General features: G+C 41.0%; 1 protein-coding gene across 1 annotated transcript in view; it reads left to right on the forward strand.

The window, feature by feature from the left end:
• Positions 1-15669, forward strand: part of LOC310965456 (metabotropic glutamate receptor 4-like) — a gene marked incomplete at both ends in the record, with an annotated part of 175593 nt that overhangs the window by 134460 nt on the left and 25464 nt on the right. The window contains 2 exons of the mRNA XM_083939061.1: positions 10727-10863; positions 12148-13083. Coding sequence (XP_083795187.1) covers positions 10727-10863; positions 12148-13083 — 1073 coding nt within the window. The remainder of the gene's footprint in view (positions 1-10726; positions 10864-12147; positions 13084-15669) is intronic.

The raw sequence follows: 15669 nt of genomic DNA on the forward strand, positions 1-15669 counted from the left end.
TACCAGGGTCTCTGAACAACAAATTGCAGATCTTTGTTGCACCTCCCTTGCCCTCCTCCTTTTTGCAGGAGGGGGAGAGGGAGAAGCAGGAAGCGTTAGGCTGGACGCTTCTTCTTGCCGTCCCCGGGGTGGGAAGGGCGGTTTTTCGCTGCTACTGCAGCAAATGAGTGTTTGCCCCATGGTCTAGGGTTTTCTGAGCGAGGCTGTTGGTTAGACTGCTTACCAGCTGCCTGTCTCTGTGGTCTGGCACCGCCCTGTCTCCCCCTTGCTGCTGCATAGCCCACCCTTGGAACAAAGGGGGGCGTTAGGGATTTGTTTCCGGGGCAGGCAGAGGTCAAAGGCTTCACCTTCTTGTTTTCTGAGGGTGCTAGTTTCCCTCATCTTTTCCAGAGCTGGACCAAAAAGACCTTTGGTGGGGTCGTATGCTGCGTCCATAACCTCTGCCTTCTGTGCATCACTCAAGCCTGAGTGGTTCAGCCACATGGCTCTCTCACCTGAGACTGCCAGTCCCATAACACGACCACAGCCTTGTACTGCACCACGTGAGGAGCGCAGGATGAGGTCATTCACTACACAGATCTCATCCCAGAGAGCTGGGTTAGGGGCCCCACCATCCAGCTGCTGGCCCATTTCCTCCAGGATTTCCGCCTGGTACGCAGACAGCAAGGTCATAGCATTCAGAGAGCACACTGACTGCGCTGCATACCTGTACATCCTCTGAAAGGTGGAGGCGGTGAGGCGCTCCATCTTACTGGGCAGAGAGATGCTGGATGAAGCTGAGAGAGAGCGATGGTTAGGGTGGAGGTGATAAGCCACTGAAGGCTCCACCACTGGGGGTTCGGCCAGCCCCAGAGCCCCCATTCCATGAATCTCTAGCTTTGAGTAGCCTTTGGTGGGGAGCTTACTCTTAAAAGGACTGGACCAGTACCTGCTCATTTCTTTCATGCAGGCAGGCCCTGCTGGCAGGAGTTTCTTTGATGGCGGTTGGGCTGGTGGGAGCCTCTTACCGTCATATAAGTCTCTCTCTGCGCCCCCAGCATCCTGGGCTGCGGGCCACTGAATCCCTAATTTGGATGCGGCCCATCTGCAGACCCCGTACAGGTTGCCGTCCACTGTGGGAACAGCGTCGGACGCACTGGGGGGTCTGGACTGTTGAACAGGAAAAGTGGAGTCGCCCTCCTCCTCTTCCATTTCGTCCAAGCCGAGGATGTCAGAGTTAGCGTCGCCCTCTGCGTCCTCACAGCCCGGTCCCACTTCGAGGAGCTCCTCGAAAAGCGGAGGCATAACCGGGGATTCAGCGTCCACCATGTCTGCCCAGCTCGTTGTGGCTCGCGGCAGATGGGAGCTGGTTGTGGCTCCTGACAGACAGGGGTCCTGGTTGTTTGACACAGCCACTCTCAGTCTCCTTTCCAATACTTTCTCTGGCATTGACGCACAGTGAGAGCATGACTGGGGGTCAGCCAAAGATGCCTGAGCGTGTTTAGCGCCCATGCAGCATATGCACATCGGGTGAGGGTCCTTGCCCGAGTTAGAGGCCCCGCATGACGCAGGGCACAGGCGGGATGCAGCCTCCTTAGTCTTCGGTTCCGACCCTTTGGCGGGGGTAGTAGCCGAAGACATAGTGCCTGGAAAGGGGGATATTGTATAAATATTCAGCTGTACAAGCCGCGTCGTAACACGGTGGCCTGTCGGTCAGTAGCGCTAGCAGACGGGGTTTAGCCCGAGCTACCTGCGTACCGTAAGAGAAAGCTCGTCGTAACACGTTAGCTTAACTTTAGGTATTCGGCTCAGCTAACAAGCTAATGCTAACTGAGACCAGTCGGCCCGCGGTAGCGCGTTAGCCGGCGGGTATGCTATCGTTACACTGTCCCCAACCGCTCCGGTAAACAAAAGTAAACTTCTTACGAAGTACGTACTCAGCAGATCCAGATTTAAGCCAGGAACTGCGTTCGACGACGCTATCCTTTACGGTTCGTCTATGAACAGTTGAGCAGATATCCAAGCTAGCCTAGATAAGCTGAGGGAGCTTACCAAGATTCTTCTTGGGAAGAAAGCGAGAATGATTTAGGAAGGGCTGGTCATCTGTGGTAGTATGAGGGGGCGTGACCCCTGCACAGTTTGACCTGTCTGTCACAGACAGACGTTGTGTCATTGGAGCTTCCATAGTTGGTCACACCAAGGCGATTCCCATAGTGAAACACCGAACGAAGTTAGAAAAACAACCAGTTTTCCATTTCCTCCATGTAGTCTTACATTAAACCTGGTTGTCAGTGAATTTAACATTCATGACTGAAATATTAATATTTAACTGTTTTCACACAAAGAGCAGTGGTCCAGAGTTTCATTATATAGACACTGCATTTTTGAAGCAAAGCAATTTAAGACAATTAAAATTCCTTCTCAGAGATTTGAGTATGCAGTGTTTGTTAAGATAAATGATTAAATTGAACTCCTGCTCTTCACACTAATTCGTCATTCTAACAACTACTTGTTGCATTGGCAAAATGTCAATTCAATGTTTAATTCATATCTAAGAAATAAAATAAATATATATATTTTAACAGCTTTCACATAACAAAAGATTGGGGACATATTTTATAATGAAACAAACGGATGCCACTGTTTTAAGTACTGCACCAGGCTGCTAGAGCCAGCCAATCTCAGCCCTTCAGTCCAATGCATCATGGTCTAATGGATACATGAGCAGAAAATCTTACTGCTTGATCTTGTACTGGCTCTGCTGATTTAACATAAGTCATCTTATTTTTGGCAGATAAACTTGAATGTCAAGGCTGAAGTTCAATTGTGAATGTACTGATATGTGTAAAACATAGTTAATCATACTTGAAATGAACAAGCCTGGCACATTCCTCAGATTTTTTTCAGTGAGTCAAAAGGTTCTGATCTTGTGCTTATTGATGTGAAGAAACATTCAACCAAAAAGAATTGCCACAAAAATGATGATAAGCATGACGCAGCTATCCTGCTTGTTGTAAATCGACTTAAAAAAATACTTAAATTGACAAGTTTTTTTGATCATTAACTGCTCCTGGTAACCTCTACTGCAGCTTCTGTGTCAACTGATGTTAGTGGGTCAGATACATTATCCTTTTTTAATGACTTAATAGTATAAAACTAAACAAATAAACAGGGTCTCCTAAATGGAAATTGGCTTATATGGACACCAGTGGTGGCTGCTGGTCTTTCAAGGAGGGGAAGCTATTTTTTCCGGCCTACATCATAAATGTGTTTGTTTAATTATATGTAAATTCCACCCTTCATTACTTTTCAAGAAAATGATCTGTGACCTTGTCGTACCAACTAGGCGCCTTTTCCAGGGACTTGACCAGTGTCCTCTCAATGGCCAGCAGAGCTAGGCTGCTTAAACGGCATTGGCCCAGCTGGAGCTGCTGCGCCAGGCTACTGTGAAGTGTGACCACCTGTGAGTGTGAGTGATCATGACGGGGGGATAAGCTCTGCAGCTGCTGCTGCTCGTTGGGGAAAGAAACCGCTGAGTGACAGAACAGAGTTACCAAACACAACGCTAGTAGTTTTTAACAAAGACAAAGTTGCTGGGGATTGGTAAAGAATCCGGATCAGTTCAGAATAACGGAAAGAAAAACTTGGAAAATGCTCCGGTGGGTTTTTATTCTTCAAGATCGCTGATTCGCTCATTTAGCTGTCAATCAAAAAAGGATTCTGCCTCAGACAGCTCATCCAATCATCATGCAGAAGTTGAGCGTCCGGGTCAGCCCACTTCCCCATAGACCCCAGAGACACTGAAAAACGAATGATGTGTTCAGTGGTTCCGATGGTCTGTTGTAAAACAGTTTATTTTTCCCCAGACAAAACGTCTTCTATGTGTGATAGTCTCTATCTAGAAAAATGAGCTTTATATAAATGTCTATAAAGCTACACACCAGTTTTCTATTTGCATATTCCGTCGTGTAATGTTATATATAATTTTGTTTTTACATCATTGTGTCAGGCATTAAGTTCAGACTTGTAGTTTAAAATAAAACCACTCCGAGAGAAGTTGGCAACTTTTATTCCTCCCTTTTGGAACATATGTTTGATTTCTTCTCCAAGAAATGTTTATAGTTTTTGACCAAATAAATCAAAATATTGTAACAAAAGATGACATACAGTAAGCCAACAATAAGTGCACAATGAATAGAATATTAAAATAATACAAATACAGATTTTACAAAAGCACCAAGTAATAATGGGGTACAACAATGAAAATCAGCCTCTTTGTGTAGATTGTAATTGCATCCATCACAGAATTTCTTTTTTACGTGATTGTTTGCACAATGAGGACTAAGTGGTGTATTTGAAGTGGCTTCAACATGGTTTTTGACCTGTAGCCTCAAACATGAGGTTCCAGTGCCGCTGACCCTTTTGAACTGAATTTTGTTCAACCAGGCAAACTGTATTAATGTTAAAACACCCTCTGACCAGAGGTTATACTACATTCCATCTAGTTGCATCAGCAAACAGCAGTACATTGAACTTGTCCACATATATAAAACAACATAATCGCAGAGACTGGACTTGCTGGATTGTGCCAATATACAATATTTATGTCTTTGTTGTGATATTAGTATGATATGCACCGGTAAACATACAGTGTAGTCACCCCTTTTTTTTCTTACAAATAGCAATCACAAGAAATTGATGTAAAAGTAGGTCATTCTTTTGTTATTGTGATGAATCATTGTTGAGGCTGAGCCAGCAAGAATCTATTGTTACACATTTCTGTTTACTGTCAGCAGTTTTAGTAGCCATCTGCTAAAAATAATGCACATTTCTTACTCTTCAGAGCCGCACAGACCTCAAGAGTCCAGAAAGACAATATCCATGGCAAATGTATAAGCTAAGGTCGCATATGTGATGAAACTTAGTTGATGAAGGCCAAATGTCAAAGAGCTTCTTAAAACACAAAGGCACTCTTAGACCTGGCGCATATATCTATAATACTGAGTGGGCTGTCAGGGTCTCTACAGGGGACACAGTAAGATAGTAAGTGACAAATAATCTTTTATAAAATATGAAAAGTAATCTGACAGAAGTATCTGCTTGAGTGGGATATTTTCAGAAGTATTTCCACTCAAATGTCTCCGAAATTATAGCTTTTTCTTTATTCGAAACCCTAGACTTTTAAAGCGCTCATTTGCTCATTTGCTCATTCAGCAGCAGCCGACAAAGCAGAAGAATCAAACCACTCCAGTCCATCTTCATGCACTGACTCTCTTTAGAGCTTAATGCTTTCTCGTTTCCACCTCTGCATGTGATGTGTCTAATAGTTGTTCATACTTCAATAAGCCGCAATTGAATGAAGCTTCTCATCAGTGTTTCATGTCTCTAGCTATCACATCAGGGAAAGTTGTCTTTGCTCTGCAGCAGGATAAAAAGCAGTCGCCCTTCTGCCTCGAGCAAGTCTTCATTGTGGTGCAACTCAAAAGATGCTTTGCATGATCCAAAATGTCTGTTTTTCTTTCAGTGGCTTGACACCCAGCTGTTGAGTCACAAAAATATGAATGTATGCATCTTACTATGATAAGAATGGACAGCTCTAAATATAAAAACCCGCTCATCATAGTGTGGTATCCCAAAACCTGCTGTGCACACACCGGAAGATTGGCAACTACAAAAAATATAAATATGTTCCGTAAATTCTCAAATAGTGACTGAGGCCATTATTTAACTCAACAGCAGAAATATAAGTGTGCTTTATTTAAAGAAAGCCATCATTCTAAGGGACAGGCCTTTTTTTGAATTTTTACAAATGTTTATTCTCATACTTTAGTTAATTTTAACAGCTCCCTGTTCTGAGAGATGGCTCCCCTTTAAAATATAAAAGCAAGACTGTACATTTTGACAGAAGTAATAACTCAATCCTCCTCTTAGAAAAGCAAAGTTAAATTCAAAAGAAATAAAATTAGTTTGCTGACTCATCTCTGCTTACTCGGTTACACTGCATTTTTTCATAGCACTGTATTCAATGGTTTTAACGCAAAACTTAAAATGAATCTTGAAAATTAAAGGGGAATTGATCTATCTTCACCTAGTTATTTTGATGAATTCAAGATACTGTGCATTTCTGTACCACGACCCACCAAGTCATACTGACTGCTGAGTTTGACAGAAATACTGTTTGTTTTATTTTTTATTATTTTCACATTACTTTAGCAGTGTTTTTAGCACTATTATCTTCACATCAATAAAACTCAACAATTCATGTGCTGATGTTTCTTTTTTTAATATTTTAGCTATGTTTTGGAGCTTTCTGTTGATTCAAATATTTAATTGTGATTAATCACATGATTGTCTATAGATATAGATTAATCAAACTTTTTAATCTTCTTAATGTACTTGAAAGGAATATTTTTTAAATCTTTAATACTCGTATCAACATAGGAAGGGACAAATATGCTTTCTTTATGCAAATTTATTTTTATTATTATTCCAATCCAAAACAATGACAAATATTGTCCGGAATATTCTCCAACCTCAAAGGTACTGCATGCAACAACAAAAAAGTGCCATTCCTCAAAAATCATTTCCCCAGATCCCTCACACTTAAAACAAATAATCTCACTCAATGTAATTGTTTCTAACCTCACATGGGGTAAAATAAAGGCTTAAAAAAACATCCCCCCCTTCTACTAAGTCGGACCAAAACAGGGTGATTCAAAAAATAAATTAAAACCATAAATAAAGTGTTTATAACAGTAGGGACTGTAAAACAGAACCAAGACTCAGCTTATATAGTGCAGTTTAGCTTATACTTCAATTTCTTCAAAATTTGGAAGAAAAAGTTAGGCATTTGAAATTATTGAATAATTTAAAAAAAAAGAGAAATGATGAATAAGGGAAACTGAGGGAAATGATCGATGAAATTAGTGTTTATTTAGTATTTACAGTACATTATGTTGAATTTACTGTGTTACATATGCTTTGCCCAGTCAGAGAGGACTTGTACTGTAGATAGCAGAAGCTTGTGATTGAATAATCATGCAAATGTCAGTATAGTGACAGAAAGACACAGACATACTTGTTTGAGTGAAGTGTATCTTCGCGAAATTCTGCATGACTTGTCCATGTACAGGTCATTAAGAGTTAATGACCTGTGTCGAGGGCAGCAAGCTGTGCTGCCATTCACCAAGGTGTCCCGGTTGTGCATCCATGCAGAACAAGCACGTTGGATTAATGATCATACTCGGCTAATTCTTAAGGTGTGTGTGTGTATGTGCGGTGGGGGCAATACAACAATCATTAAATATTATCACAAGCACCTCATTAACCTCAACACTTCTTTGAGAGGAAACAAGTACTGTGGTACTCGCATGTGCATCCCCTGGCTACCCCGTCACATTAGTGCACAGCAGAATGCAGCGGTGGCAGGAGCCTCTGTGGAACTCATTATGTCCCTGACTAGTGAGAGGACTGTTTAGACAAGCAATTTGTGCCACATGACAGGCCTAATTCCTCAGCTCAAACATTGACCATACTGCCCCAAAATGCACCTCTCTCTTAATGAAGAGGACACTGTCTCTGGCAGAACGACAGAGTCTGCAAGCAGTATTTCCCCATAGTGTCTTAATGTGTCAATTCATTACCGGAAACAAAACAGCCAGATTTGTCTCTTACATTTGTTTTATCATTATACATACCACTGGAGAGGTATGGAGAGCACACATTACCATCTGGTTACTTATCACATGTCAAAATGTTAAAGTTGGGTTTAAGTGTAATTCCGGCGCAAAATCGTCACATGGTCTTTTTCGGCACTTACATACAGCAAATAAGCCATTGAGACAGTTTTTTCATGTAACAACTATTAACAGAGTAATCCTGGAGAGTCGCTAACAGCTGAATGTGGCTAACACTCATTTGCTTGGGGCAGTACGGTGAAGGCGAAGTGACTTTTTTTAACCACTAGCATTGCTCAAAATAACACCAAACCTCTGCAGTGGTATGATAAGTATACCTACACTTAAAACAAAGCACCAACAATGTAGCTAGCGAACCCAGAGTTTATTAAAAGAGTGTTTTGGAAGACTTACCAACTGGCCCTGGTACAAGCTCCTCTTGTAGTAAAGTCCATTCATGTATGTACTCATGTATGCTCCCTTCATGTATTAAAATAGATACGTTCTTTTCACACAATATAACGTCACTTTCTACATACTTCCATGCATCCTTCACGATTACTTAGATGTTAATCAATGAATCCACAAGAGGATAGTAGAGCTGCACCTAATGGTGCTTTTCATTATCGATTAATCTGTTGATCGTTTTTTAGATGAATCAATGAGTTGTTTGCTCTATAAAATGGTGAAAAATGTCGATCAGTGTTTCCCGAAGCTCAAGGTGATTTCCTCAAATCGTTTTGTTTTGTCCACAACTCAACAATATTCAGTTTACTGTCACAGAGAAGGAAATAATTGATTATTAATTGCTACAGCTCTGGAGGTAGCTTCAAAAGTTTTTTAACAACAACACATTTTGCGCTGGTACTCACTGTTTCACCCGCATCCATGAGCTTTTTAGATAAATGCAGAAATACGGACGAAATGAACGCAGAGTATGGACAGAAGGCTTGTCAGTGTCTAACATTATGCTTAAATGAGCCTTCAATGGGAACTACTGAATTCATTATTTTAGTCTCATTCTGTTGTGTCGAGATGAATAAATATGTTGTATGTTTGAGCTATGATTCCTAAAAATCAAAACTCCAACAGCGTCATCAGTCCTGTATTCAGTTCATGGTGGTTGCTGCTGTTGCTGAGTACTAATCGTGCACATGTATAGCTGTGAAGAGGATTGTTTCCCAGGAAAGATGTTACCGACATCGGAGCTGTCACAATTTGGTTGGTGTTAGAACAACAGTCTTTATCAGTCTGTAATGGATGAAAAATTAAGAAAAAAGATTTACAACAGTGGTAAGAGAGCTATGAAAGGTCGTTATTTAAAAAGAAAGCATGACCAAAAGACTAATAAAGCTTTTAAATACAATCATTAAGTATCAGCATTGCTAAGTTGGTATTGTTGCTGCATTATTCGCTCAAAACCCCCAGTGTGGCATTTAGGGTCCAGTTTCCTCTTTCAGAGACTTCAGTGAATCGTGTCCATGTGAGCACTTACAGACTCAAGCACATAACCCCAACCGTGACAGCGGAAGGCGGACAGCTTCAAAGTGCTTTAAAAAGCTCAGGAAACTGGAAAAGAAAAAGCAACATAAAAAAAAACTTGGCACGATTAAAATCTTTTATAGAAAATATGACAGCTTACCCACTAGTGTTGATGTGCTTAATATTTTTTTGTAAACACAATGCCTCTCTGCTATCCACAGTAACTGTAATCCTCCTATGATCACTAACTGCTTTGTGATGTGGGCGGCATTGTCACAGACGCAAGGCTGAGTGAAACGGTAATGCCGTAATCCAACAGGGCCGACGCATCGAGATGTGGATTAGGGCGATGCATCCACCAGCGATGAAACAAAGAGCAAGAACAAAAACAAAAACTCATCAGCAGAAATCCATCAGCAGTAATTGGCCACGTTTAACTTTTTGTTCTTAATCGGGATGCTCATTGTGTTTTGTGGGACTTAATAAAAAAACAGCTTTCATCAGTGTTTGAAGGTATAGAGGTTTGTAAAGGTTGATGTGAAAAGCAATTAGACATAAAGTTTCCCCCTTCTCCCTCTAAGGAGAACCTTTCCGAATTCTGATTAAATGGATCGCTAGACTGGAAGTATGGCTTGTGTAATTTCCATTAGGGAGCTTACAGAGAAATCTTTGATGTGCTTTTCTTTGTAACGCATCATCACAGCTCGTCTTAAAACGGCACACAGAAATACGTTGTTGTACGTTGTTTATCACAAACATGAAGCAGAACATGAGTTGTGAGAAAAGTGTTGAGGTCAAAAGGGGGTCAGTTATGAAGAGATCCAGATGCCCAAAGACCTTTTAAAAGATTTGAAAACCCAGATAAAATGTTGATAAAGTAGATGTTAATATTTGGCAAAATTATCATTTAATGATTAAATTATTATTAAAATCTTCAATGACACTTTTGAACTGTTAAAAAATAATTTCACAATAATTTGTCTTCTATCCAATCATTGGCAATTCTTACATCCCTCCTGAGAACATAATTTTCACAGAAGCTGTGGTAGCGTTTGTTAGAAGCAATTAACATTTTTTATAGGTAGGTTGCTTGCAGGAAGATGATGTCTATATCTGATCAGGGGAATCTGTCGTCAGTGAGAGAAACACCAGACTAGGTAAAAGCTTAAGTCAATTATTGGTCTTTGACGGTTTCTGGCTTGAAAATTAGACAAGCCCCAAACCCATTGGCAACCCCCACACCACAAAAACTTTCCACATCACAACATAACAGCCAAATGACTTCCTGCAAAAGCTCTGAAAGTCGGCACTGAAAGTAAATCATATGCATAAGAATAATTCAGTTTGAACGTCAATTCCAGTGTGAATATGTTCTCGTAAGGACACGGTGGTTGAGAATATGTTCTCAGCCATCTTGCTTGTTCACAAGCATTATTTTGGTTTATTATGTAGTGGGATTATAACTTGAGTATCAATTACAGCACATTTTTTGCTTGCACAGATTCATTCTCACTACACAGAAAATAACTTGATGATATGCAGTAAATGATGATGATGATGATGATGATGATGAGTGTTCTCTCATTTAGGCATCGCTGGAAACCCAGTGCTCTTCAATGAAAATGGCGATGCTCCTGGACGCTATGAGATCTACCAATACCAGATCAGAAACCAAACAGCCGAATACAAAATAATTGGCCACTGGACGGATCAACTCCATCTCAATGTGAGCATTGCCTTTTCTATTACATGCTCACACATCTGCTCAAAAGGACTGATGACATTCAGCCTATAAGTGTTATATTTGTGTTAGTGTCTGAAATGAAATCCTTTTCTGAAAAGTTGTTTTCTCCAGCTTTGCAGCTGCGTGTTAGCTCTCAAACGCCTCCCAAACCATTTGATAGCGCTTGGTGCCATCTTCAAAGGTGTAAATATCCAGAGGGCGCTTTAAATGATTAACAGTGCAGACTGTGATGAAAAGAATGCCATGAGAGCTTAAGGACAGACATATTTAATATTATCTCTCCAGACGGCATCACTGATTTCCAAAAAAAAACAACACTGTGGGCAGGGTTTTATGATGAAGTAACAGTATTATAACAATAAATTACATAAAGGAACCAAACAAATTATGTTTTGACCAAACGAAGAGGAAGCCTTGGGCAGGCAAAATAGAGCACAATTGAACACCTGAACCTCTTTTAACAGCATATGTTGTGGAATAGAAATGAAAAAAGCAACATTTACAGTGGGCTCCTACTGTGGAATGTTCCAGTTCTGACTCTAAAGCTGTATTTAATTAGTGTTCTTTGAGTTCTTAATTAAATGCACATTTAGAGACACATTTACCGGCTTTGAATGAACAGCCACAATTGAATAAAATTGATAAAATAGCATCACAGAGAGCAGACCCGTTTGAAATTACATATTTAATTTATCTATACAAGAATGCTTGTAAAGGAGAGAAATCCACAAGGAGATAAGTATCCTGAAACAGAACTTGTCTTTTATTCCTCTGATTGCAGGCAGCTGAGAGTATTGATTATTTTCTTTTTAAAACAAACAACTATTTACGAAAGCCAAAAACAAACAGAAACACTGTATGGGTTCCCTGCATAGCAGTGGGTTGTACCTTTTCTCTTGTGTCTTGCCCTTCAGATAGTTTGACCTCCCACTGGAAAATTTTGCTGAATCTATATGACCCTCTTTATTTGACCCATAGTTTCCCCTTCCCCACCCCCACCCAGATAAATAAATAAAACCACATAGCATTGGAGCATAGAGAGTGGTACTTCAGGCTAGGTTCAAACACCCACTCAGCAAGTAACAACCGTTCAGATTGTCCTTGACCTCCTGGGGTGCAGGGGATCTTTTTGGATCAATACAGCATCACTACCTCTATATGCCACCATTTTACAGGATACAGACAGTTTAGCCCTCCACAAATCTCTATCTTTGTCTCTCTTTCTACCCATTCATGTCCATCTGTGTTCCTCTGCCTCCCTTACAGGTTTGTGTGATGCAGTGGCCTGGCGGTGTCCGTCAGATCCCTTCCTCAATCTGCAGTCATCCCTGTCAGGCCGGTGAGCGAAAGAAGATCGTGAAGGGTATCCCCTGCTGTTGGCACTGTGAGCGGTGTGATGGCTATCAGTACCAGGCAGACACCTACAATTGTAAGATGTGTCGCTTTGATTTGCGGCCCAACGTGAATCACACGGGCTGTGTTCCAATCCCCATTGTTAAGCTGGAGTGGAGCTCTCCATGGGCAGTCATCCCTGTGCTTATTGCAGTAGTTGGCATCATGGCCACTGTGTTTGTGGTGGTCACATTCGTCCGCTACAACGACACTCCGATTGTGAAAGCATCAGGTCGAGAGCTGAGCTATGTGCTGCTAACTGGCATCTTCCTCTGTTATGCCACTACGTTCCTGATGATTTCTACCCCTGATGTAGGAATTTGCTCTCTCCGAAGGATCTTCTTGGGTCTGGGCATGAGCATTAGTTACGCCGCCCTGCTCACCAAGACCAATCGTATTTACCGCATCTTTGAGCAGGGCTCCATGTCCGTCAGTGCACCCAAGTTGATTTCTCCAGCCTCCCAGCTGGTTATCACGTTCAGCCTGGCCTCAGTGCAGCTGCTTGGGGTGTGCATCTGGTTTGGCGTGGATCCCTCCAAGGCCATTATTGACTATGAGGACCAGAGAACGTCCAACCCAGTGATGGCTCGTGGTGTGCTCAAGTGTGATATCTCGGATCTGTCTCTCATCTGCCTGCTGGGCTACAGCATGTTGCTCATGGTCACCTGTACAGTCTACGCCATTAAAACCAGAGGAGTGCCGGAGACCTTCAATGAGGCCAAACCCATCGGTTTTACCATGTACACCACCTGCATTATCTGGCTAGCATTCATCCCAATCTTCTTTGGCACTTCACAATCCACTGAAAAGGTAAGCTTACAATATATATATATATATATATATAGATATTTTTTGTCTTTTGTCTTTTGTCAAATTGCTTTTCTTTTCTAACTCATGGCAATACTTCAAGGGATTTTAAGAAATCTTCGAAGCTAAAGAAGCTGCTTTGATACTAAATCTATTAGGTTGTTCATTCAGTCTACTGCTTATTGTTTTCTTGGTTTGTTCACCAGAACGTTTGGAACATTATTGCGGGAGTGTTCAGGGTCAGATAAAAAATGACATATTAGCAGTGGTGGAAAGTAATTGAGTACATCTACTCAAGTACAGTACTTACGTAGCCTGGGAATCAGACGAATCTGCCAAGCTCATGTTTTATTTGCTCTGCTCTCTGGTACGTCTGGCATCTCTCCTATTCAGACAGATTTACAGCAGAATAATATCTGATGGACCAATCACAACCATCCATCTCATGTGGGGCGGGTACAAGATGATGACTCACATTACGTCTTCAGGTCCAGGATCAGCGGCAGTGTATTTTGGCCGGGAAAAGGGAGACATGCATGGCTGGGTCAAACAAACACATGACTTTGACCCAGGAGGCCGGACCTTGGTACCAGGCAGCCCTCAAATGCTTATTTTCATATTCAAATATTACACTATGCCTTTATTTTATGACAAGACCCATTTTAGAAATAATCCCAGCAGCAACAAGGGATGTCATGTGGAAGCCTCAAGTTTCAAATATAGTAACACCCTACCAAATGCAGACGCTCGCATATGTGTGATGGCTGCATGCCACAGTGCATTAGAGACCCCTGAGCTGCACACAAAACAAGCTTGCACTTGTATTCCCGTGTCAAATCAATATGCCTGACCTTTTGGACCTGGATCCGATCCAGTTGGAGCTCTGGGAGGATATAGGTCAAGAGAAATCCAAAGGGGGTTCGGAACTGGACAGTCTGGATACAAAGCAAAAAGGGTCCAACAATGACAGTAGAAATGTGTAGATCTAGTTCAAAGGGGTCTTTTGGCACGGCAACAAAAGGGGTTCAGTGGCTACAAGAGAGCAAAGTGGTGAGGGAACAGCCTCATACTGGCATGGACACTATTAGCGGTGCCAACGTGGTTCTGACAGATGCAACAAATTAATCCTTACCTCCTTCGCTCTGGGATTAAACAAAACAATGCATCAAAACACTGGCCTTGAAAACTGGTTATGAAAGTTACCTTTGTGGAAAAACATTCATGAGAGACCCCTTGTGTGCATTGTGTCATGCTCAGCATCCCCCCCAAATTTTTTACAGCATTGCAGAAAATCTGCAAATGACTGCAGCCAAATGAATGACATTAATAATGCAGTATGTGACCAGCAGTACAATGACTTACTCTCATATGCTGCATGTTGTGTTACCACCACCAGAGTCTAAACTACTGTGAATCTGCATATTGGCCTTCTCTTGCCCCATAAATCTCTTGCTGTTAACACTAAAAATGAGCAATAGCAGCTACATGTTGAAAACACTGAGCTACCTGCTGAGTTTAACAGACACTGCTTGTTATGTGTTACATTTACTAAAATAAACACAGGGAAACGTACTGAAATGTCAACCACCATCACTATTAAGTCTTGATCTCCACACAGTAAAGAAAAAACAGTTCAAGTTCAAGTGCATCATATTTTTTAATGTGACTGTTCTTAGGTCGCATGTCAGCAGCAGCTATGGATATCAGCGAGTTATTTGTTTAATCATTCCATCTCCTCTCTCTGAAGATGAAAGGGAATTATACAATCACAGAGAGTGAACTGCTTTTTTGGGGCATGAGGTAATCCATTAGCTAGCATGGCTTTGAATAGTTAAATAGAAGTGGGAAAATAATATTTGAAGTGTAAGTGAAGGCCTACTTTTTGTTTCTTCCTCTATACCTCAGATTAATTTAATTTACAAACCCTGGAAAAACTTCTCTCACCCAGCTTTAATGCAAGGCACTCCAAGTTATATTACACTCACTCATTAATTATCATTTCCTGTAGAAATCTGTACACACAAAGTCTGGGCGTTCCATTTTTATCATTCTGAAAACTTCTACCATTGCCTTGAGCGTTGTTAAGGTAAAACATGAAATGGAAGACAAAATGGAAATATTGCTTCAGGGAAATGTTCTACTTTTTTTTTGTTTCTCATTTGAGACAGAAAAAATAATATTTGATATAGAACCAAAAATGCCTTTGAGTGTCGAAAGGAAAACTTCATTTAACTTAAACTGTAATTATGGTTTAGTCTAATCAGACCATGCAGCACTTTGTTATTGTAGACTTTCGTCTCAAAAAACAAGACAGCATCTGTCATTTTTACATTCATGTTGAAGGAAGTAATGTGATGCTATTAAAGAGGCTGCTGTTTCAATAGAACACCTTTCTTTGGTTGCTTTTAACCACATCCATAATTGTTACCTAACCTAACCTTTAATGGTTACGATTGTAACAATGAAGAAAAAGCAGGATCTTTATCATAAACATTTATCATAGTATTTTTACACTGTAGAAATGCTACTTTTACTTCAGTTTAAATCCTGAGCATTTATCCATGTCATCCAGAAAACATTTTGTATGTA

Source organism: Echiichthys vipera (genome assembly GCF_963691815.1).
Source record: "Echiichthys vipera genome assembly, chromosome: X".
NCBI classification, from domain to species: Eukaryota; Metazoa; Chordata; class Actinopteri; order Perciformes; family Trachinidae; genus Echiichthys; species Echiichthys vipera.